A 24,785-nucleotide genomic window follows, 5' to 3' on the forward strand; every position below is an offset into this window, starting at 1 on the left:
GTACAACTTTTATGTGTAGATAAACTCCAAGGAAATAGACAATGGACTCCTTACTGAACAGCTAGAATCAGAGGTCCATTTTCTAAGCAGTGTGTGTGAAATGGGTCCATAAATCCTGGCTAAGGTGAACTGCAAAACTTCTTATGTTTAAGATCCAATATCATTAAAACAGTATGCACGTGCAAACTAGACAATTACAAATACAGAACATTTACATTTAAAAACAAAATAGTAATACTTCAGAGCTTGGAGTGCACACTCTGAACTACTTTGGTAACCTCGACATTGCTCTACAGAATTTAGTTCTCGTGTATTGTTTTCAGTGTCTGTGATACTATCAGTTCCTTCCTGCAGGGGAAGTACAGAATATGGCCTGCTATTTAAATCATAATAATTTTCACATATACATTTTAATGTATAAAGTCAGATGGGGGATAGTCCTTGTATTGGTTTTTATTCTGCATTTACAGTCACTTACTGATTTGGGATATTAATCAGTCTTAAGATTAAACAAAATTTGTGCAGTTTACCTTCAATAGGTGTTCACATGCTTAAATAAATAGATTTTAATCACTCAGTTCAAGAGGGATTAACTGAGGAATTGTAATGGCTAGTGGAGTGTACTGTAATGACTCTCAAGCTAAGTTAAGAAACTTCCTGCTGTAGGACGTTTACATATTTGCTACTCACAGCTACCAATCAATATGGGATTAAATACAGTATTACTTTGTTTCCTCTTAGTGCTAATGAGGGAAATGAGGCTTTAACTACTGGGAAGTAAGCTGTCACCATCTAGGGTTAAATGTCAGATTTACCAGATTCTCATAACTCTGCAAGCATTTACTTTGTTTTTCAGTTTCCAAAAATGGTTTGAATCTGAGACTTGTGACTACTGTGGCCAGACTGTGTTTGGTCCAGCACACATGAACAATATGTGTGCAGGGCACAAGGAGTCCTAGCCCTGGTCTACACTACGGGGTTAGGTCGAATTTAGCTGCGTTAGGTGGATTTTAAAATGAATGCATCTACACAACCAACCCCGTTCTGTCAACATAAAGGGCTCTTAAAATCAACTTCTGTACTCCTACCCGGTGAGGGGAGGAGTGCCAAAATCGACCTTGCTGGGTCAAATCGGGGTAGTGCAGATGCAATTCGATGGTATTGGCCTCCAGGAGCTATCCCAGAGTGCTCCAATGTGACTGTTCTGGACAGCACTTTGAACTCCGATGCACTAGCCAGGTACACAGGAAAAGCTCCGGGAAATTTTGAATGTCATTTTCTGAGCATGGAGAGCTCAGCAGCACAGGTGACCATGAAGTCCCCCCAGAATTGCAAAGCAGCTCCAGCATGGACCGAAAGGGAGACACTGGATCTGATTGCTGTATGGGAAGAAGAATCTGTGCAGGCCAAACTCCGATCAAAAAGAAGAAATGCCAATATATTTGCCAAAATCACACAGGGCATGGTGGAGAGAGGCTACAACAGGGAAACCCAGCAGTGTGCGTGAAAGTTAAGGAGCTCAGGCAAGCCTACCAAAAGACAAAGGAGGCAAACGGTCACTCCGGGTCAGAGCCCCCATTCATGCCGCTTCTATGATCCACTGCATGGTATTCTGGGGGGGGACCCTACCGCTACCCCACCACTGTCCGTGGACACCTGCAAGGGGGGAGTCTCACGCAACAGGAAGGAGGATTTTGTGCACGAGGAAAAGGAGGAGGAGGAGAATGCGCAGCAGGCAAGCAGTGAATCCGTCCTCCCCGGCAGCCAGGACTTTTTCATCACCCTGGAGCCAATACCCTCCCATGACGGGATCCCCGACCCTGCAGCTGGAGAAGGCAGCTCTGGTGAATGTACATTTGCAAGTACAGTACAGGGCTTAAAAGCAAAAGTGTTTAATGTTTCATTTGCCCTGAAGAATTGGGATGCATTCACGGCCAGTACAGCTACTGGAAAAAAGTCTGTTAACGTGTCTGGGGATGGAGCAGGAGTCCTCCAGGGACATCTCCATCAAGCTCTCCTGGAGGTACTCTGAAAGCCTTTGCAGAAGGTTTCTGGGGAGGGCTGCCTTATTTCATCCTCCACGGTAGGACACTTTACCACGCCAAGCCAGTCGCAAGTGGTCTGGAATCATTGCAGCACAAAGCATGGCAGCGAATGGTCCTGGGTTTTGGTCACATTCAAGCAACATTCAGTCTTTATCTTTCTGTGTTAGTCTCAGGAGAGTGATATCATTCATGGTCATCTGGTTGAAATAGGGGAATTTTTGTAAGGGAACAGTAAAATGACCACGTTCATGCTGGGTTGTTTGCGCGTGGCTAAAAGGGATCATCCCGGAGAACAGTCACGCGGTGGGTTGGGGGGAGGTGTGTGCTGCACATCCACCTGAAAACCGTAGCCTCTCCTTTTAAATGTGAATCCCAACCGGCATTGCTTGCTATGGGAAAAGTTGGTGCTGCAGTTTGAAACCATTCCCACATGTTACGAAGGTGTATGAAGCCAACCCCGTGTACCAAAAGGCTTACCATGGCTGCCTGGAAACCAAATACTGTTGCCCAGCCAGTTGTGATGTATCATCATACTGGTAGGCGTTCAATATAAAAGGCAAAATGCGACCTTGTACCTAAAGCACATGTGCTGTCTGCTGTGAATTGCTTGATTCACTGTGAAAGTCTCCCTTTTGTTCTCAGAAATGTATCATCTTAAATTTCACTCTCCCTTTTTATCTTCCCCCAGGTACAAATGTTTCCCCCTATCATCTCCATCCCTGAGGTTATCACAGATTAGAAGGCAAAAAAAATTCACTCGCAATGACATGTTTTCCGAGCTCATGCAGTCCTCCCACGCTGACAGGACACAGCTTAATGCATGAGGCATTCAGTGGTAGAGGCCAGGAAAGCATTAAGTAAGTGCAAAGAGCAGAGGCAAGAGGTGATGCTGAGGCTAATGGGGGAGAAACTGACATGATGAAGCGTCTGTTGGAGCTGCAGGAAAGCCAACAAGAGCACAAACCCCCACTGCATCCATTGTATAACTTGCCCTCCTCCCCAAGTTCCATATCCTCCTACCCAGATGCCCAAGAATGTGGGGCTGGGGAGGCTCTGGGCACCCAGCCTCTCCACTCCAGAAAACGGCCCAAGCAAGAGAAGGCTGTCATTCAAACAGTTTTGATTTGTAGTGTGGCGACAATAAGCAATGTGACCTTGTCCTTCCCTCCTCCTGTACCCCACAGCACCCAGACTACCTTGTCAGTTATCTCACTTTTTTTTAATTAATAAAGAAAGAATGCATGGTTTCAAAACAATAGTTACTTTATTTCCTTTGCCACCTGTGATCGAAGGGGGGAGGGTGGTTGGCTTACAGGGAATTAAAGTCAACAAAGGGGGCGGGTTTGCAGCAACGAGAAACGCATACAACTGTCACACCGTAGCCTGGCCAGTCGTGAAACTGGTTTTCAAAGCCTTTCTGATGAGCAGCGCGCCTAGCTGTGCTCTTCTAATCGTCCTGGTGTCTGGCTGCTCAAAACTGACCACTAGGCGATCTGCCTCAACCTCCCACCCAGAAACTTCTCCCCCTTAATCTCACAGATGGAGCATACAGCAAGCAGCAGTAACAATGAGAATGTTGGTTGCACTGAGGTCTAGCCTACTCAGCAAACATCACCAGCGAGCTTTTAAACGTCCAAAGGCACATTCTACCACCATTCTGCACTTGCTCAGTCTATAGTTGAATTGCTCCTTACTACTGTCCAAGCTGTCTGTGTACGGCTTCATGAGCCATGGGAGCAAGGGGTAGGCTGTGTCCCCATGGATAACTATTGGCATTTCAACATCCCCAACGGTAATTTTCTGGTCTGGGAAGTAAGTTCCTTCTTCCAAATGCTCCAACAGCCTGGTGTTCCCAAAGATGTGAACATCATGCACCTTTCCCAGCCATCCCATGTTGATGTAGGTGAAACGTCCCTTGTGATCCACCAGTGCTTGCAGCACCATTTAGAAGTACCCCTTGTGGTTTACGTACTGGTCGGAAAGGTGGTCCGGTGCCAAGATAGGGATATGTATTCCGTCTATCGTCCCACCACAATTAGGGAACTCCATTGCAGCAAAGCCATCCACTATGAGCTGCACATTTGCCAAAGTCACTACCCTTGATGGTAGAACGTCAGTGATTGCATTGGCTACTTGGATCACAGGAGTCCCCACAGTAGACTTGCCCACTACAAGTTGATTCCCAACTGACCGGTAGCAGTCAGGCATTGCAAGTTTCCACAGGGCTATTGCCACTTGCTTTTCAACTGTCAGGGCAGCTCTCATCTTGGTATTCCTGCATTTCAGGGCAGGGGAAAGCAACTCACGAAGTTCAATGAAAGTGGTCTTATGCATGCGGAAGTTTCGCAGCCACTGTGAATCATCCCATACCTGCAACACTATGCAGTCCCACCAGTCTGTGCTTGTTTTCCGGGCCCAGAACTGATGTTCCAATGTATGAACCAGTCCCACTGCCACCATGGTGTCCAAGTTGCCACAGTCTGTGCTTTCAGGAACACCTGTGTCTATGTCCTCATCACAATCGTCCTTGTGCTGGCATCTCTTAGCCTGGTTCTCCACGATAATGTGTGAGGTGTTTACAATGCTCACAACAGCAGCGGTGAGCTGAGCGGGCTCCATTCTTGCCGCACGGGTAACCCAGGAAAAAAGGAGCAAAACAATTGTCTGCCGTTGTTTTCACGGAGGGAGGGAGGGAGGGAGGGTCGACTCACGACAGGTACCCAAAACCACCCTCAACAATGTTTTTGCCCCATCAGGCATTGGGAGCTTAACCCAGAATTCCAATGGGCAACGGAGACTGTGGGAACTGTGGTACAGCTACCTACAGTACACCGCTCCGTAAGTCGATGCTAGCCATGGTATTGAGGACACACTCCGCCGACTTAATGCACTTCGTGGGGACATACACAATCAACTGCATAAAATCGATTTCTAAAAATCGACTTCTATAAGATTGACCTAATTTTGTAGTGTAGACATACCCTTAGGTGTTTAGCATTCAGGAAAAACAAGAGCCATAACCCATCTCCTCTTCACTGCTCAACAGAGATGGCCCACACAAACAGAGTCCGCACTGAACTCTGGAAATGCTATCGTGGGGGCCACTTTGACCCACACATCCCCAGTTTCCCTGGAGGAATTCTGCCTGTCTCAGGTAACTGCTGCTGCTGGACAGTGCTTTTCACACCCCTATATGCAGGAGCACAATGTAGGTATAATTCAGCCCTTTGTGTTTTGTTTTTAAAGTCTGTCCTGTTATGTCCATTTAGGTCACCAGGACTCAGTAATCCTAGATTCTATTCCTGGCTCTGCCACTGATTTTTTATGGTTTCAGACAAACTGCACATTTCAGTTTACCCATCTGTGCAATGGATATCATCAGAAGGGTGTCATAAAGCTTAATAAGTCCCTCTTAAGCATGAAATCCTCAGATGTAAGGTATTATAAAAGTTCCAACCATTTTATTAACAAACAGAGGAGAGGATGGTTTGATTTTGCTCACTGATTTTAGTTTTTCAGGTTCAACTTTGTTACAATACATTCGTTGGGTTCAAAAAGTAGTCAAAAGGCAGGAAACAGATGGTAATAATACTACTGTATTGCACTTCTTCACACTGAAAAGTAATTAAGAATGGAGACTCCAGCTCCTCCTTATTTTTATAGAAGGAGAACTCCACGGCCGTGAAAGTAAGGCTTTCAAGAAAGAATGGCTATTCCAACATGAAGAACTGCAAACAAGGAATGAACAATAGGTTCAGATACAATATATAAATACTGTGGTGGCATGCTTTAGTTAACTCATTATCAGAAGATAACATTATGTGCCAGGGTTTCTTTTAAAATGGAGGTCTCTGGCTATCACTGGGCTTCATGACACATCACATGGTATGCTACACTGGACAAGCTGGCGACGTGTGGCACCATTGCAGGGAGATGGCAAACGCAGATAGCTATAGAATAATGAACTTGGGTGCGAACAAGAAAAGCTGCTAAATCCTGTATCTTAACCTGGCTTGAGAATTAATATTGAATGTGCCAGTTCCAAACTACAACTATGACAGTAATGTAGGGTCACCAAAGATGCAAATTAGGGTCAGATAGTCAGAATTACAGTTAATTTCCCAGATCTGGATATATGCATCTGAAAATATGGCTATTCAGACAGAAAGGTTACACCATATCTTTTTGGCATCATGGTACACAAGATAAAAATATTATCCCAGAACAAGGAAAACAAGACGACAGTATCTCAGGTCTACAATGAACCTTGTGACTTTTGCAAATCTCTCACAATCCACTATTCTCAATGCAAAATTAAATAAATCTTGCCTGAAGTCTTATACATTCAAAGAACTTCCTTGGTGGGAACCTGATGAGCATGAAGATTGTGCTTGTTGATTTCAAACATCTTTCCATTGTTCAAATCTGGATGCCCTAATGAGATGTCCAAATCCCATATCTGGGACACTCAAATAAGCACTAATAAATTTGCCCTTCAATATGGTAACATACAACTCCTCCTGAGTTTCACACACATATCCAAGGACAGAATTTGGCCCTTAGACACGTGAAATGCCTAAGTACAGATTTGAACAACAAAATGACATACTTTAAGTGTCCACATTTGAAAATGGGTTCCCACCATGAAATACTCATCTCTCTAATACAATGCAAAAACAAACATAGTTTGCAAAAGAGGAGATTAAGGAGGGACATGACAGTGGTTTTCAAATACTTGATAGGCTGCCATAGAAAAGATGAAGAAAAGTTATTCTCTCTTGCCACAGAAGGCAGGACTAGAGGCAGTAGGTTCAAACTACAACGTAACAGATTTAGATTCAAATCCCAGGAAAAATTTCCTAACTATAAGAAGAGTAGGACAAAGGTAGACTGCCTAGGGAGGTTGTGGAAGCTCCTTCACTGGAGGTTTTTAAAAGGAGGCTGGATAGCCATCGATACTGGTTTAACCACAACAAATCCTGCACCTTGGCAGGGGGTTCGACTAGATGTCTCTTTCTGTCCCTTCTAACCCTATGATTCTATAACATTTCATCATTAGGATGAAATTCACCCCAGTGCAGAGGACAAATACAAACCTCTCTACGTCTCTTAAACTGTACTTAAGCCCTTAAAACAGAGCTGAAGAGAAGAATAGGGATTAGAGTGGCTCTTCTGCACTGAGGTGAATTTCACCCCAAATAGAAGCCTCTTGATTTTAACTTAACTTTCCTCTTGTAGCAAGGCAGGAAACAAAGGATCATCATTACATTTTGGACTTAGCATTCTAATGTAAATTAATAGTATGAAACCATAAAATCATTTATTTAGATTTAACATTAAAAATAATACATAGAAAAGCTCTGAGCACACTGTTAATACTTAGAGTTACAATATCCACCCAGCAGCATTATGACAAACATACAAATGAATTAACTCTCCCAGCGAGCAACTTTACGTAACAACTTACCATGGATGGCCCAAATAAAAATGGAAAAACTCCAGAAAATCCTCCCAACCACAAATCATACCTTCATCCTTCCCAAAATGAACCCTACCAAGTCAATGGTTTTTGCAGTATCCTGGGAAGATCATTAGGTTTGGGCGGATCTGGGCCAAGTTGGGGAGCAATTTAGAATCTGCACTAGTTCTCTACTTTGTCTTCGTTTTTCCATCAACGTTTGTCTTGTTCATCAGCAGAGCTGCTCCTTTATATTACTGAGCATACAAGCCTGTGACTTGAAAGCAAAAATGTAGATTTTTGTCTTGATGATGACATAATTAACTGTTGACTCTGCTTCTATAATATGTGACCATGGATTGTTATGACAACAATGGTAATATTTTCTATTGTAAATAAGTCACAAGACCTACTTTGTGGCAATACATTGGTTTGTCAAACATCTCTAAGATGGTGAATGTAAGCTGATTAAAATGTATAAAAGGGAACAGAAACCAAACCAAAATATAAAGGAACAATATCCATTTAAAAATCAGATTTGTTTTTAAAAAACGTTTACTTATCAATGCATATCACCTTAGATGTTCAAAACAAAAAATTTAAAATGTAATTTATGGATTGATCAGAATCAATGATGACTGATATTTGGCTTTTGCATTTTGCCATGCTTGTTGTTGACAGTGAAAGGTGGCTGGATTTGTTTAAAGTTTATGTTGAGCCAGTTTCACTTCCTTATTCTCCTGTCTCACCATAATCCTACATTAATGTTTGAGTTCCAAACAGTAAAAGAAAATGTTTGAATCCCAACATACAATGATTTTCATTGAAATAAAAAATAGAAAACATTTCTATTCATATTACATTTTGTAAGTTTCTGTTCCATCCCACTCCTACATTTTACACCAAACTATCTGAGTGCCCCTGTAACTGATATTAGAAAAAACAATATCAAGTGAAACAAGAATTTCAGGGAGTGCCCTTTTCACTAGGAAAAGCAGCAAAAAGGTAAAACAGGCTCCACTGTACTAGTTGGTGTGTGTTCTCACATTTGTGTCCTTCTTGCAATAACACAATGAGTTTTTATGTCTCATGGTCCATTTCATCTAAAATTACCTCCCTCTTTGTTTTTGGTATGGAACTGATCAAAAAACAGGGGGTTGGGGGGAAGAAGGGGGAAGATTGAAAAAATTATTTCAATTTTTTGTCAGTTTCATTTTGATGGAATTTTCCAACCAGCTTGATTATTAATTTTTCCACTGTTGCTGAACATGGTAGTATTCCTTGGATGCACCTCCAGTGTTGCTCCATGAACCAGCCACATCACTTGAACCACCACACCCTGATGTTCTGTTGGAAGAGCAATGCTTCAGAATGACATATCTGGTATGTGAGGCACTCTGGACGTGCACATTTTTAACAATGTTACCTAAAGTCAAAGTTGAAGAAGTCAGAGTCATGCAGGAGGTCCTGGGCCATATAGACCCCACCCAGTCACAGCCATAAAAGCATTCACAGGGAAATTGACTGCCTTCTCAAGCTGGGCTCTTTGGTGGCCTCACAACAGCTGTGGAGATAAAAAGGCTGCAGGGCAAAGGGCAGGGTATGACTATCAGAAAGGCTGAAGAGCTTCTGAGAGCGGGAGTCTTCAGCTGCAGATTGGTGAGAAGCCATCCAGGAAGCTGGACTTCCAGGAGAAGAGGGCCACAGGGTGAGACTCTGAAGAACAGCCTGTAAGAGAGGCATGGTAGCAAGCAAGATAGGAAAACAGGAAGGGGATGGGAGAAATTGGTACCAACCACTTCATACAGAGTCCCTAGCCTGGAATCCAGAGGAGTTAGTGGACCTGGGTTCCCCTTTCAAACCCAGCAGGGGTTTTTTTTTTTGGTTAAACCTTGAACAAGTGAGCCACACTCAAAGAGGCCAGGGACTCTAAGCCCTTTATCTAGGGCAATTCATCTCCTGACATACTGTACTCTTTAGCACAGAGAGGGGAGAAGACTACCAATGACTCAGCTGAAGGGCCACGGTCGTAACAAAGAGCCAAAACTGACTAGACAGCAACAAGTCCATCAAAGAAGGAAGGAAACTGAAGCAAAGTTGCCATGTCACCACAATACGGGGCCTGAATGCCAAAAGCAACCTCTGACATGAAGCCTTTGAATACTTTGTTAGTTCACTAGAACTCGGAACTTTACATCCCTGGGCATCCACTGAGAATCTGTATGAATGTGAATCTCTGTAGTAGACAGATATATATCAATGTCTTACCATTCATACTCTGGGCTCAGATCATTACTCTTTGTAAGAAGTGAGAGTTTTTCTTCCATAAGGAATATACTCACTTGGGCTGTAACACTCTTCTATAGGAGGCTTCTTTAACTCTGCTTCCAAGGAAGCGTATTCATCTTCATCTGCACATACTGTAGTTGTGCATCTACAAGACAAGTCTTCCCCTCACCCCATTCTCACATGCTGGAATACAATGATTTTACCTGATTAACTCAAGTGAATCATTCTGCGTACATTTATGTCAATGCTTAAGGAAAGAGCCTGCAAAACCTAGGCAACAGATCACCCTTTGAAACAACATTGCTGAGGGTCCTGCATCAGCAGTCTGAAAAAAAACTAATGCTGGCACCATGCCTCCAAAACCTGGAGCATGAGTTCAGGAATGCATGAAACCAGGTATAGCTCCTTTTTAACTGCAGAGTCTCCAGTCAGTTTGTGTGATTTCATTTGTTCAGCAGTAAATCCAGCTCTAGATTAAATTAACTTTAATTAAAAAATTTAACAAAAAACCAGGAATAGACTTCAGTTACATTTTTTGCTCATCTCAGCAGACACACATATAAGAGGAAAGATAACTCATGTGTCAGGAGCTTTTTTCAGTTTGGTATGAATGCTTTAACTGAGCACAAGCAGTTGATCTGCAACCTTCCATGCCCACAGAAGGTCACAGAAGAGTCAACAAGTGTATAATGAATGCTTTAACTGGGCACAAGAAGCTGATCTGCAACCTTCCATGGCCACAGAAGGTCACAGAAAAATCAACAACTATATAATGCTACATGTAAATTCCACATGAAAATCTATCCTTATGCTGTCACCATAACAGGAAATGTTCTCCTAGTACCAAATTTTGATTTATTTGTAAATGAATGTCCTCCAAATATTGTACCTACATGTTGCCATACAAGTCTTCCTAGTGCTTATGCATATAAACAGTATACCATGTGGACAGACCCATACTCAAAACAAGTGATATTTCTTATGAATCCCACAAAATGTCATGATCTTGGCAAGACAAAGTCTGAAGCCAAAGATAAAGCATCACTGGTTTTCTATTCATCTTCTGAGGTAATTTTCCCTCTTTAACAGTTACTAATATCACTGAATTTGCCAATTATTGTAGGGAAGGGTATTGACGGGGAAGGGTAGTCATGTGGCTAACTCTTAGGAATGGCAGACTATAGATTCTATTCTTGGTTTTGCTGCAAAACCACCTGTGTACCCTCATGCAAGTCACTTTACCTTTCTATGTTTCAGGTTTCCCAACTATAAAGTGGGGATAATACTTTACCACATTGCCATTCTACTGTTAGACCGAATGCTTGTAAAGAGCTTCAACATCCTCAGATGGAAAGTGAAAAGTATTATTAAGTAGGCAGCAGGAAGGAGGAGTCTGACATGTGCATGTTCAATCAGAAGTGCCTCAAGTTTTAAGGGGTGCCAACAGGAGATTATGGTCATCAGAACCTTAAGAGATATTTAGGTATCTCTACACTGCAATAAAAGACCCAGGGCATGGTTGCAGCTGACCCGAGTCAGCTGACTTGGGCTCGTGGGGTTCAGGTTTTGATGCTCAAAACTGAAGTGTAGACTTTCAGGCTCAGGCTGGAGCCCACAGTCTAAAACCCAACAAGAAGGGTGGGTCTCAGAGCCCAGACTCCAGCCCAAGCCCAAACATCTATATTGCAATGTTGTGCCCCAGAACATGAGCCAACTAACCAGTACTGTGAGATTCGGTGCCACAGGATTTTTTTTTTATTGCAATGCATAGGTATATCTTCAGGATCTAATTTGTTTGGGGGAGGGAGAAGGGGGTGAACTCAGCTGCATGACTACATGTCATCCAAGATTTGACTCTATTGTCTCATTTGGTCCCTCTACATATCATAATCCAAGATCAGAATGAAAATGGGAAGAGGTCAGGCCTGTGTTAGATCAGACCTTTACCAAAAGCAGGAGCTCATTCAAAATGCTGTTGTAAGCCATATATATTAGGAGCCATTTGCTAAATCTTAAACTTCTGAATTTAGACATACTAGGAATTATTGCTTATCCTATGTGGTTTTGAGATTATGAATACTGGAGCTATACTCACAACCACCATGTTTAATGGGGTAATCCAATATCCCCAAGAGAAGTAGAAAATAAAAAACTAGCCATTTCAATTAATGAGAGTCCAGTCTCACCCTTCCCAAGTTTATTATTATTTTTTTTGTGTGTGGCAGGGGTAGCACCAGAAGGTCAAGAAAGAACCATGACTTTGATCCTCTCTTCTGAATTTAATAAGAGGATAAGGAATTAGGGTGCTGCTGATGACTGATGCATCATGTGCAGGACAAAATTGCTCATAGAGCATATTTCTCACTATCTCTGCAAAATTAACTTATTAAGTGGCATCCCATTTACATAATCTTCAACACTGTGACATTCCCCAGGGTACAATCTGGACTGCTGAACAGCTGTGTCCCCTCAATTCTCCAACCTGGAGTGCTTTTTACACTGCTTCACAGTAAGAACAACTACTCCTGGCTTGTTCACAAACAACCTCTAGCATGGAAAATCACTCCAAACTGAATTATATGAGTGCTTCTAGCCAGCCACTCATGAATTATATTACAGAGTGACACCATCAAATTCCCAGTGCCAGACTTGTCCCCAGAAATTCTTGAACCGCCAAGCTCTTTCCTTCTGGACAAAACAACCTCATAGAAAATCCAACATTTCATTAATAGAAAATGATATGCACAAATGCTGTTATCTTAAATGGAGGTTTCCAAGCACTTCAATCCAAACACACACTGCTTTAGATAAAACAATAAAACAAATGTAATAACTACAGAAAGATAGATTTTAAGTGATTACAAGTAACAAAGCATAAGTCACAATTGGTTACAAAAAATAAAAGACAAAATGCAAACTAATACTTAACTTAGCAAGCTAAGTGAACTTAGAGCAAAAAGATTTTTCTCACCACCTGCTCACAGAATTCTGGCTAGATTCCTTCAGCCAGGACCACTCGCCCAGTTCAATGGTACGTCCTTTGTCTTTCAAATGAATAGAGATGAGCGAAGAGAGGTGATTTGGGGCCTCTGTTCCTCATTTTTATATCTTTTCCTCCGCTTTGAGAATCACCTCCAGCTGCAGTTCCCGTGACAGCCAGTCTGTTTACACAGGAAACTCTAGCTGTTGCATTGCCAAAATGTAAATTTCTTGCTTATACTCTTCTTCCTTCCAAAGAATGGCCGCTTAACCAGCTGATAGTCCATTTGACCATATGACACCTGGCTGAGGCATCAGTTTGCCTTTTGTCTCTAAGGAACTAGTCTGTGTCTGCTTTTCAAAACTTGGAGCACGTCTCAGTAAAGTCATAGAGTAGAATATTATAACTTTACATACAATGTGGGCACACATGTTTTACTAGTACAAAAATGTTAAACAGATTATGAGTTTTCAAATGATACCGCCTCTCAAGATATACTTTGTATACAATTTGTCACAATCTTGTAAAAAGGATGAACATGAGGGTACAAACTGTCAGAAACAGCAAGCATTACCTGAGTTAAAGAGGCGGGCTTTATAGGGGAGAGCTGTAACAGGCTCGCAGTGTGTAGTGGGTGGGGGTACAAAAGGGGATAGATAATACAGGCTGACTAATAGATTACAATAAACATTCAAAGAATAATCTATCATCCCTCCTTAGTTTTGTTGACAGTTTTAGCCGGCTGGATTGTCAGCAATCAGTGGATATGACATTGGCAGAGAAGTATGATCTATTGTCTAGATTTTGAGTACCAGATTTTTGAGAAACATTGCCAAATTAAGGACCTATTTCCAGATCATGAAATCTCAAGTTCCTTGGCTTTCTGAGAGAATTTCAGGTCAATTCAGACTTAGAGCTAAGGTGATGGGCTTCATCCCACAGCCTGAGATTCAGATCCTTGCCTGACAGTTTATTTTAAAAGCAATTATATTTTTTTTAACCATAGTGGAGATAGCAGAATAAGACAGAGATGATTCCATGCTCTGAAAAAAGCGAAGGTGAAGCCTATGTTCTTAAAAATTCTCATTCTGCAAGTGGTGAATTAAGATCTGGCAGTTTGGACCACAATACTAGGGAAGGTGGTAGTGAACGGCAAGTGTGTCCTGTGGCTAGCACTGATCTATAGGATAAAAATCTCTCTGTCTTCAGGAAATTATATATGCTGAGTTGGCCCTCCTCAGCCACTAATGATCAATATGTATGCCACAATAGCCACAGGATACCTGTCCTTGCTGGCAGTACTGGGTCTAACAGTGGCATTTAAAGTTGCTGATCATATGGATTTTGTTTCATCGGCTGGAAGATTTGTTGAGCATGACTGGAAATATTCTGAACCGATTCCAACATTACTTGAAGCAACAAGCTTAGATGATAAATTCTTTGCAGAGATAACATATTCCCTTAAGGATAGGTCTTGAGTATGATGATTTTCAGTTCTATATGTTGCCTGTTGGAGATCTTTGAGAGAGAATACGGATGGGATAACACCATTAGACATCCACTCATATGTCAATCTCCTTTGACAACAAGGGTGATATTTGTTGTTTTCACACTTGTCTAGGTTCCTTCCCCACTCTGAACTCTAGGGTACAGATGTGGGGACCTGCATGAAAAACCCCCTAAGCTTATTTTTACCAGCTTAGGTTAAAACTTCCCCAAGGTACAAACTATTTTACCTTTTGCCCCTGGATTTTATTGCTGCCACCACCAAGCGTCTAACAAATATATAACAGGGAAAGAGCCCGCTTGGAAACGTCTTTCCCCCCCAAAATCCTCCCAAACCCTACACCCCCTTTCCTGGGGAAGGTTTGATAAAAATCCTCACCAATTTGCATAGGTGAACTCAGACCCAAACCCTTGGATCTTAAGAACAATGAAAAAGCAATCAGGTTCTTAATAGAAGAATTTTAATTGAAGAAAAAGTAAAAGAATCACCTCTGTAAAATCAGGATGGTAAATACCTTACAGGGTAATCAGATTCAAAACATAGAGAATCCCTCTAGGCAAAACCTTAAGTTACAAAAAAACACAAAAACAGGGATATACATTCCATTCAGCACAACTTATGTTATCAGCCATTTAAACAAAACAGAACCTAACGCATATCTAACTAGATTGCTTATTAACCCTTTCCAGGAGTTCTGACCTGCATTCCTGCTCTGGTCCTGGCAAAGGCAACACACAGACAGACAGAACCTTTGTTTCTCCCCCCCTCCAGCTTTTAAAGTATCTTGTCTCCTCATTGGTCATTTTGGTCAGGTGCCAGCGAAGTTATCTTAGCTTCTTAACCCTTTACAGGTGAAAGGGTTTTTCCTCTGGCCAGGAAGGATTTAAAGGTGTTTACCCTTCCCTTTATATTTATGACAGCACTTTTATCAGGAAAATCTAAGAATGAATCTGAACCTAAGCAAGACAAAGAATACAGGATATGAGAGGCCTTTCTCTAGGCCTTCAAACTTTTAAAAAGTAGTGTTCACCTACTGGTGTGGTCTACATTCTGGGTACATTTCTCAAGCAGAAGCTGACTTCAGAAAAACCAAGCATCAAAACTAATCTAAATCATCTTCAGTATCATCCCGGGACTCCAGCCACATCTTTCACAAACTGATTTCATGCTCCATGTCTTGTGACACTGAAGACAGAACTTTGCAATGTTCTCTACTATGACTTAACGAAAAGGCCACAGCTAGCGCAAAATGTTGCAGCTCTGTCACAGTGAGGGTTGAGCAGGGGGATTTCTAGTGACCTTTTGCTGAGTTCACTTCAACAGCTGTTTGTGAGGGCACACAACAAGCTTGATTTTGGGGGGTTAATTTTAAGATACTTTGAACTCCACCCTCACTTGTGCTGAGATGCAGCAGAGAGGCAAAGGTGGCTCTAAGCCACCTCAGGGATGCATGAACTTATACTATCTGGAACAGTCTCTTAGGAACTATTCCACTGGGCCAGAACTGCCAGAACATATGCTCTGGCTCTGCCTTTGATGAATCCCATCCAACCAAAGGAAGCCAGTGAGCAGGCAATGTAAAGTCAGTGATATGAGTCCCAACACCTTATTAGTGCCTTTTTTGATGCCACCCCTATGTATAGAACATTCTCCTTATCCCAATTTGCCAAGCCATCTCCCACTGAATTTAAGTTGCTCCTAAAACTCACCTCTTCCACAAAGCACGAAAATGTGAACCAAACCAAATATTAAGTGGAAAAAACTTTCTCTAAGTAATTTCTTTCTAAGTTCTGCATATCACCCCTATAACTCCCTATATAAACACAAACACACACAGTGCAATCAGTATGGTCTATGAGAAAATTTTAAGCCTACAGTTTTCCAAAGTGATCTACGAGTCCTGGTGCCTCACTTTCAAGTGCCCAGCTTCACACACCTTAACGCAGCCTGATCTTTGGAAAGTACGCAGGGTACCTGCCCTCTAAATATCAGTCACCTATAAGCAGGTTCATTTGGGCACCCAAAAATGAGACACTCAAAAATCACTGGACAGTTTGAAATTTAGGTTGTAGCTCTTAAAATCCTACCTAAAGTAAAAAGCAACAAATATACAGAAGACATGAAAGATGATTGCTCTATGGATTGAAGGGTCAGTTGGGTTTTTTGTTGTTGGTTTGTTTGTTTGTTTTGGCGGGGGGGTGGGGGAATGTCTTTTTGCTTCTGGTCTTCTATTAAATGCACGGAGATGGACATTTTACTGTCTCTACAATGGCCGCTATCAAAGCACACACAATACATTATCTGCACCTGTTAATTGTTGTTCTCTCTCTTTCCTTGCTCCTAAGTTTTTACTTTTATATAAAGCAGATAGCAATAGCAAAAATTATTATTGAATTGCAACTCTATCCAAATGGTTTCAAAATACTGTAGGAAGAATAACTACAAGTAGGGCTCCACGTCTATCATGGACTTCTGCAGCTGCCAATGGTGGCTGACCCCAGGTCTGCCCAAGCAGCTGGCTCTGGGGCCCACTGCTCAGATGACCCCAGGGACAACCACACCTGCCTTTGCTGGAGCGGCACTGCAGCCAGCCGCTTGGGCAGCCCTGCAGCCAGATGCACCAGCTGCTGCTGGAGCAGCTCCGGGGCCAGCCAGACTGCCTCTGCTCAGGTGGCCCTGGGCCGCCGTTTCTGGGCGGCCAGAGCTGCCACTGCTCAGCAGCCCCCAGCCGCTAGTGTTGCCGTCCCTGGGGGCCCCCCCAGCAGCAGCCCCCCAGTTCCCCAGCAGTTCCCCTGGCACTCCCCCCCCTCAAGATTTAGTCAGGGGTATTTATAGTATAAGTCATGGACAGGTCACAGGGCCATGAATTTTTGTCCATGCCCATGCCCCGTTCATGACTTATACTATAAATACCCATGACTAAATCATAGCCTTAACTCTGAGCATTATCTTTGTGGTTTGAGCCGTAATATATGATGCAAGGACAATGACTTCCCTTCTTCTTATTCTCCTACCCCCAACCAAGAGATAATGGCCATGTTGCCTGACATTTTCTTCTGACATAGGAACTCAGGAACAGTCACTCCAGATAAGAACAGTCCTCCCTCTAGTCTAGTATCTTGTCTCTGAACAAGGCCATATCCAATGATTTAGAAGAAAGGCGCAAAAATTCCCATTGTGGACAATTGTCAAGTTAGTGGCTGATTTATGCCCTGAAACTTGAGGGCATCTAACCCTTAAAAATATTTTATCCCATCTAAAATAACTGAAGGATAATCTCAATATCCACATAAATAGCTCATCCTTTTTTGAATCACGCACTAATTTAGCCTCAATATCTTGTGGCAGTGAGTTCCATCTGTCAATTATCAGTTGTTTATAAATTTAGTTGCTTTTAACCATTTTAAATTTGCTGCTTTCATTTTCACCAAATAACTCTTTGTTCTTGTATTATAAGAAAAGAACCCCATGCACATAAGGCTTACAAGATTTGTATTCTCTTCTTCTTCATGCTATACAGCAAACTGGATTGGTTCTTTTTTCTGTCTATTCCTAATCTTTGATCAATGTTAATGTTTAGACCCAGTGCCAGACGAGAGATGCAATGCTATGAGAAGACTGGGTGCAAACAGTCTGAAAATATATTTCTCTCTCTCTCTCTCTCTCTCTCTCTCTCACACACACACACACACACACACACACACACACAAAATAGTTTCAAGCAAAATCGACACCTTTGATGTCAAAAAAGAAGGAATTTATTCTCAAATTTTATTTGTGAGTTGTTTTGTTTTGTATGGGGAGGATGGAGTTTGAGGTTTTTTTGTTTGTTGGTTTTAAGCAACAGGATTAATTTAAAGTTGTATCACATTCTTTCTAGATTACATAACAATCAAGATGGAATAATCTGGAAATGCAGCATTTTTCCAGCATCACCTGAGCTTTTTAAAGTTTTACTTTGTAAATTAGGGAACCAGATTCAATTTTTGGGAACCAGATTCAATTAAGATAATGCTGAATAAAACTACTAGTAATGTATAATTGTCCCTAATTTGATATTTTTTTGGAGTTTAACATATTGTTATTAGCAGCATTTTAATTACAATTGTATAAGACTATACCAGTGAAATTAGATACTTATGGTACAAATACTCCTGTTCTTTTACAGTATTAAGGTTCTTAAAGTTAAATCATGCCAATGCAGATGTTCCTAATTACCCTAAAAGCACAAATACTTACACAAACCGGTTGGTTCCAGCTACAGAATAATTCAATTAAAAAAGTGCTTATAATTGAGCAGCATGAATGATAGTTAAGGTTAGCCATTCTGCAACACTGTAAAGAAATAACATCTATACTGTGCATCAGAGAAGTAGCTAGAGAGTCCATTTTGGGCAGGCAAGAAACTAACATGGCATTTACCAGAGACAGGTATAAAGTGTTACCTAAGGCCGGGCACAATGATGTTAGATACACAGAAGACTTTATTTCTCTGGAATAATTCATTAGTTTGTACTTTTCACCTGTAAAATCACCAGATAAATCCAGATTGGCATTACTTACCTATGGCTGCCAAAATAGACTACAGCTCCACTCTTAATTTATATTAGTGCTGGAAAGGGAGATGCAATAGGTAATGTGATACAGTACATCTCATTAGAGCAACATACATGCTGAAATCACAAGCTCTCCATGAACACAGGATCCTGTCTGCAGATAATAGCTTTGGCAGTGAGCCATTTTTACGTATGCAATGTTTTATGACTTGTTTACTGCAGTTCTCAAGGCTCCTACAGGTAATTGTGTAATACCGATGCTTACTTCTAAAACAAAACAACATTTCAAGTCACAAAGTTATTTTGTAGCTCTTTGTTTGTTCCTGATTTGAAAGTGGGAAGTGATGGCCAGTTACACTGGTAATACATTGCATAACACAGGCATTCATCCTTGTGTCATTGCTCTCTCATACTCTGCAATATGTCTTGTGTTACTGTCAAAGTGATAGGTATATAGTAACATTAATCCCCTGTTCACAGACCTTGGTCAAAAACAAGAAAAGATGTTTGTTTACGATGTATGAAAAGTGAGGGATGTAAAAAACTCTCTCCTACACATCCCATTAGATTGGATCTAATTAAAATGTACAATTCTGTTTTTCTAGTTTTTTTTAACACATGCTTCATCGTAACACTAAGAAGCAAGAAATAAAAACTTTACTGAAAAGTGACAATTGTCTGACTAACGCTATTTAAAATGTGAAAATCAGATGTATTACTGTACCTTGAGGTACCTGTTGAATTGTCAGCATCATCCCAGAGACTGTATCAGGAATCAAGTTTTCCTTCAAATTGTAACTGGGTGCCCACTTCAAAATAGGCAGCCTTCTTACACACCACAGTTTGATATCTTCACAGCGAAGAGCATGGATCTTCCTCCACACTACACTTTTCTTTCTCCTTTTTGCCTCTGCCATGCTTTATTTCCCCCAAAGTTTCTTCTTAACAAATTATCACTGCAAAATTATCCTGTTCAGTGCCAGTCTTCAGTTCTTCTTCTGAGAGCTTTCAGTTTCAAAGCTATAGAAAGAGATGAACAGAAGCACTTACATTCTGCAGCTGTTCTCTTGTATTCAATATACTTGATAAGTATGTTTGCTTTTAATCTTGTAAATAGCCATCAGAAAGGGAAAGACTATTCATATTAAACATAACATTTTCTTCTCTTTTTGGAAATTTTGTCTACTCTTAGGTAAGTTTATGATTCTCTTCTCTGTAATTTCCCCCCTTATATTCACTGTAGTGCTTTTGCTTTTGGCCTCAGGCCAGTGGTAAAATGAGGTAGTACTGGGCGTATGTTCAGTGTGGGCTGGGTTATGCTAATACAACCAGGAAGCGTCCAGCCAGACAAGCCTCTCCCTGACAACCACACAGAAACAGCTTTATGCTCTCTTGTGAGGAAAATGCACACAAAACCCTTCTCCTTGCATTCAGAGGCATGTATTCGCCATGCATTAAGCGCTAACTACATTTAAGTTACCAAACATGTTGCGTAAATTTTGCAGTATTCATTTCTTACGTTTGCTGCGATATGATACCTTAATCAAAGCAATCATTCAGAGAGAGAAAGTTAAGCATTAAGCTTCTGGTCACTGTAAACTAGCTCTGAAAAGAAACACACAGTTCTTAAAAATAAACTGAAGGGTCAGATTAAACCAGCGATAGGTAGGATAACAAAATTCATACTGCACTGTGGAAGATTTGCAAATCATCAGTTCCAGTTGCACAGTGACAATAATACTTGTGTCTACAGCTCCTTTTAAGGTGCCACCGGTACTCCTTTTCTTTTTACAACTATTCATTCGGTTATCTTCTATTGCTGCTCCTGGCAGTTTATTTGACACATACACTTTCTACTGAGACAGTACATAAAATACCTTATCTTACAATAAATTCATACCCCTTGTTTCAGGTGCACAGATACCACAGTGATGAGCAAGATAGCAATAGAAGTGTCCAGACATTTAAATGTTTTGTGCGTTACACTGGCTCCACTGGAGCAGGGAAACAATGGCATTCCTATGAAAAAAATACATTCTGCATGTATAGGTAGTGCAAACTAGAGATACAATATATTAAGCAATAGTTAAATAGCAAAGTATGAGTACAAGGTGTATAACCAATGAGGCCTGCTCTTTCAATCTTCATTCTGGAGTCTCTGTAGCATTCCAAATGATCTCACACACATATTTTCCTCTTCTTTTTAGACAGCGCTTTCAAAATAAGGGGAACAAAACTGCAGTGTTGCCAACTCTTGTGATTTGATTGAGTTTTGCACTATTTGATGTTCTTCTTAAATCGCCAGCTCCTTGAATCATATTAGTATGGGAAGATTTCAGCCTTAATTTAAAAAAGCAAAAGTAGGTTTCTAGGCCTCGTGATTATGGAGAAAATCTTTAAAAAGTGATCCCTAAAGACTTAAACAGAAAGCAAACAAAAAGAACACCGATTTTACTATCTTGTACAATCTCCTGATTTTTAAGTCAATCTCATGATATTGTGGGGCTTGACTCATGATTTTTGAACACTTGAAATACTTTCAATACTGAATTGTGCACAGGAATCCAAAGCCCCGATCTTACAAATATTTAAGCATGAGCTTGATGTCAAAGTCAATGATATTATTCATATGCATAAGATTAAGCATGTACTTAAGTGTTTGCACGACTGAGGTCCAAAAGTGGCTTCATTCATCTTCTAAATAAAACTAATATAGTTGTTTCTTTAACCCACACTGCCACACTCTGTTTCTGTCATCTGTGTGTTTAATTTTTATCACTCTTAAGCACTGTACTAAACTTCCAGATTCTATAACAATTCAGATTTTGTAGTATATGATGTTTTTATTTGAACTGCAATCTAATTGGATTTTTTGTTATATGATAGTCTTTCAATCACAGTGTCGATATGTACCATGACCAAAATATTACAGCAATGCTGTGTCAGCCTAGGAGATCCAAGGGCCAGCTGTAAAATTATACATATATAAAAGCTCAAACAACAGTTGATTCTTCACACAAAACTTAAAAAAAAAAAAAAAAGGTTGTCAAACTTTGGACTTCATCTGACAACACTCCACATGAGTACTTTACATTTAAAAGCAGGAGGGAAAAAGTAATGAGCACAAAGGAAAGAAAGGAATCACAACCCTACACTAATGAGCCTCAAGCTTGAGCTGGACAGCCTCAAAGTTATTGCCAGGAGAAAGGGTGAGATCAGGGAGGAGAGTGTTTAATTAATTCCTCATTCATATGGAAAAATCAATGTTAAAGGTAATCTAGACATGCCCATTCTCTGCCCTGCCCCTTTTTTATTTTATATACTTTCTGAGGAAGGGAATAATCGTGCAATGAGAAATGAGTGTTATTTCTGCTCAGTGCAGTGGACATTTACCGATTAACCGTTCTTACACCCACATATGGCATCTACTCACAGTTGCACTGGAGCACAACCACTTTGTGCTTCCTGTTCATACCATACAAAGACTTCTGGGACTGAGGTCTTTACATTCACTAACTCATCTAAAAGGTCAGGTCAGAGATTCACAACCTAGTCCTTTCCTTATTTTCACATGGTAAAAAGCAGGTAGAAATCCTCCTATCCACAGCTAGAGGCACCCAATTGTTCTTTAATTTTGATGTAAGATTCAGCATATGTAATTGTAACATTTACAAGCAAAAAATCCCTAGTATTTGTGTGTCTGTGTGTGAGAGAGATATATCTATTCATACACATAGAAATATGAATGAAAATCTAAATGTAGAAATAGTTGTAACTCAACAGTGCCCACGGATATTTTGAAGCACTCATACAAGCTCTGGAGAGTGGAAGAACCAATTCAAATCAAGATCACACTTCCCACTCCTTAACCCTTTGACACCAAAGTGCTGAAACATTTTGAGAAACCCAGTTTTTGAGATTTTCCAGTCTCATGTTTGCAGAGCCATTAGATTTGGCTAGTTTGGATATGTATCTGATCTTTTGTATCATTAACCAAATAACAAACTTTTGTCCATCATCAATAACATGGAATGGTGTTTGTCTATATGTGTGCGTGTATATATATATGTACACCTCTACCCCGATATAACGCGGTCCTCGGGAGCCAAAAAATCTTACCACGATATAGGTGAAACTGCATAATATCGAACTTGATTTGGCCTCGAGCATTTCCCTTATTAATAGTCACTTCCCGCCCCGACTGACCCCTCAGAACCCCTGATCCATCCAACCCCCCCACTCCTTGTCCCCTGACTACCCGCTCCAGAGACACCCCCGCCCCTAACCACCCCTCCCAAGACCCCACCCCCTGTCTAAGACCCCCTGCTCCTTGTCCCCTGATGCCCCTTCCAGAGACCCCCCCGTCCCTAATCACCCCCAGGACCCCATGCCCCCCAACCACCCTGTTCCCTATTCCCTGACTGCCCCAACCCCTATCCACACACCCACCCCCTGACAGGCCCCCCGGGACTCTCACACCCTATCCAACACCACCATTCCCCATCCCCTGACCGCCCCAACCCCAGAACCATCCAATGCCCCCTGCTCCTTGACCACCCCCGAGACCCTCTACCCCTTATGCAACCCCTCGGCCCAGGCCTGGCACCCTTAATTCGCCGCTCAGAGCAGCATGTCGGAGCCAGACACGGTGACGCGCTGATCCGCCAGAGTACGCAGCCCCGCCCCCCTGGAGCACTGCTTTACCGCATTATATCCGAATTCGTGTTATATCGGGTCGTGTTATTTTGGGGTAGAGGTGTATATATAGTTCCCTGTGCATAGCCACCCAGCAGGCTATCAATTGCTGGGCAGTTCAGCTGTCCCTCCCCCCACTGCCAAGTGCTGCTCTAGCCCTCTGCCTTGGAGCTGCTCCTGGGAGCTCCTGCTTGCTGTGCAGGGCCGGGGGGGAAGAGGGGTGCTAATGTGAGAGGGGTGCTAATTGTCTCCTCCCGCTCCTGTACCCTATCTCCAAGAGCAGGGGAGGACACAACAAGGTTCATGACAGAGGGAGCTTGCTGGCAGCAGCTGCTGACTCAGCTTGCTGATCTACTTAAAAAGGCAATGTACTTAGAGTCAGCATACTTAAAGGGGTAACACCTCTCTCTCTCTCTCACTCACAAAGTGTGTGTCTCTGTCTGCCATGCTGTCTCCCCTCCCTTCATTTGTGCTGCCTTGTAGAGTATGAGGCTACATTAACAACAATGTGTTAATCTTTAAGGGCTCAGCTGAGTGCTAGTTCATCAATTAGCAGTAAGGCATTCCCTGGGAAATACCCCACCCTCTTCCAACCTCTGACTCCACTACCTCAATCAAGCTTCGCAATCATCATTGCTGTGTACAGTATTAAATTGTTTAAAACTTATACTGTGTATATGTGTGTGTGTATATACATATATATAAAATATAGTCTTTTGTCTGGCGAAAAAAATTTCCCTGGAACCTAATCCCCGCTATTTACATTAATTCTTATGGGGAAATTGGATTCACTTAACATCATTTCGCTTAAAGTAGCATTTTTCAGGAACATAACTACAATGTTGAATTTAATTCTGGAACATAAACATAGTTGGCTAGAGGATGACTGAACTCCTTGGGTCAAGAAGAGAGAAAATAGATTCTTTTCATAAGAATTTTGAGTTCCAGTACAAATGTGGAATTTTAATAGAAACTGCATTTTACTGCAGGGATTTACATTTCAGGAGTAGAAAATGGATTATATCAGGATTGATCCTAACAATACTGTCCTTATTAGTCACCCTGAGCACATTAAAGTACCTCTTTCATTAGAGGCAATAATAAGAATGATACTAAGAATGGCAATATATCAGAGCCCTCTCCACAGACTAGAGCTAAATTTCAACTAATTTTTTTCCATTGAAACCAAAATAATTCATGGAAACATATCAGTTTTCATGAAAATTCTGTCAGGAAGGTTTCTCAGGTCCAGGAT

General features: G+C 41.4%; 1 protein-coding gene across 1 annotated transcript in view; it reads right to left on the reverse strand.

The window, feature by feature from the left end:
• The window catches only part of SLC26A7 (solute carrier family 26 member 7), a 147,805-nt gene that overhangs the window by 106,608 nt on the left and 16,412 nt on the right, over positions 1–24,785 (reverse strand). The window contains exon 3 of the mRNA XM_038391099.2: positions 19,560–19,855. Within this exon, the coding sequence (XP_038247027.1) occupies positions 19,560–19,752 (193 nt within the window). The 5' untranslated portion in view covers positions 19,753–19,855. The remainder of the gene's footprint in view (positions 1–19,559; positions 19,856–24,785) is intronic.

This window comes from Dermochelys coriacea, chromosome 2 (assembly GCF_009764565.3).
Source record: "Dermochelys coriacea isolate rDerCor1 chromosome 2, rDerCor1.pri.v4, whole genome shotgun sequence".
Taxonomy (NCBI): Eukaryota; Metazoa; Chordata; order Testudines; family Dermochelyidae; genus Dermochelys; species Dermochelys coriacea.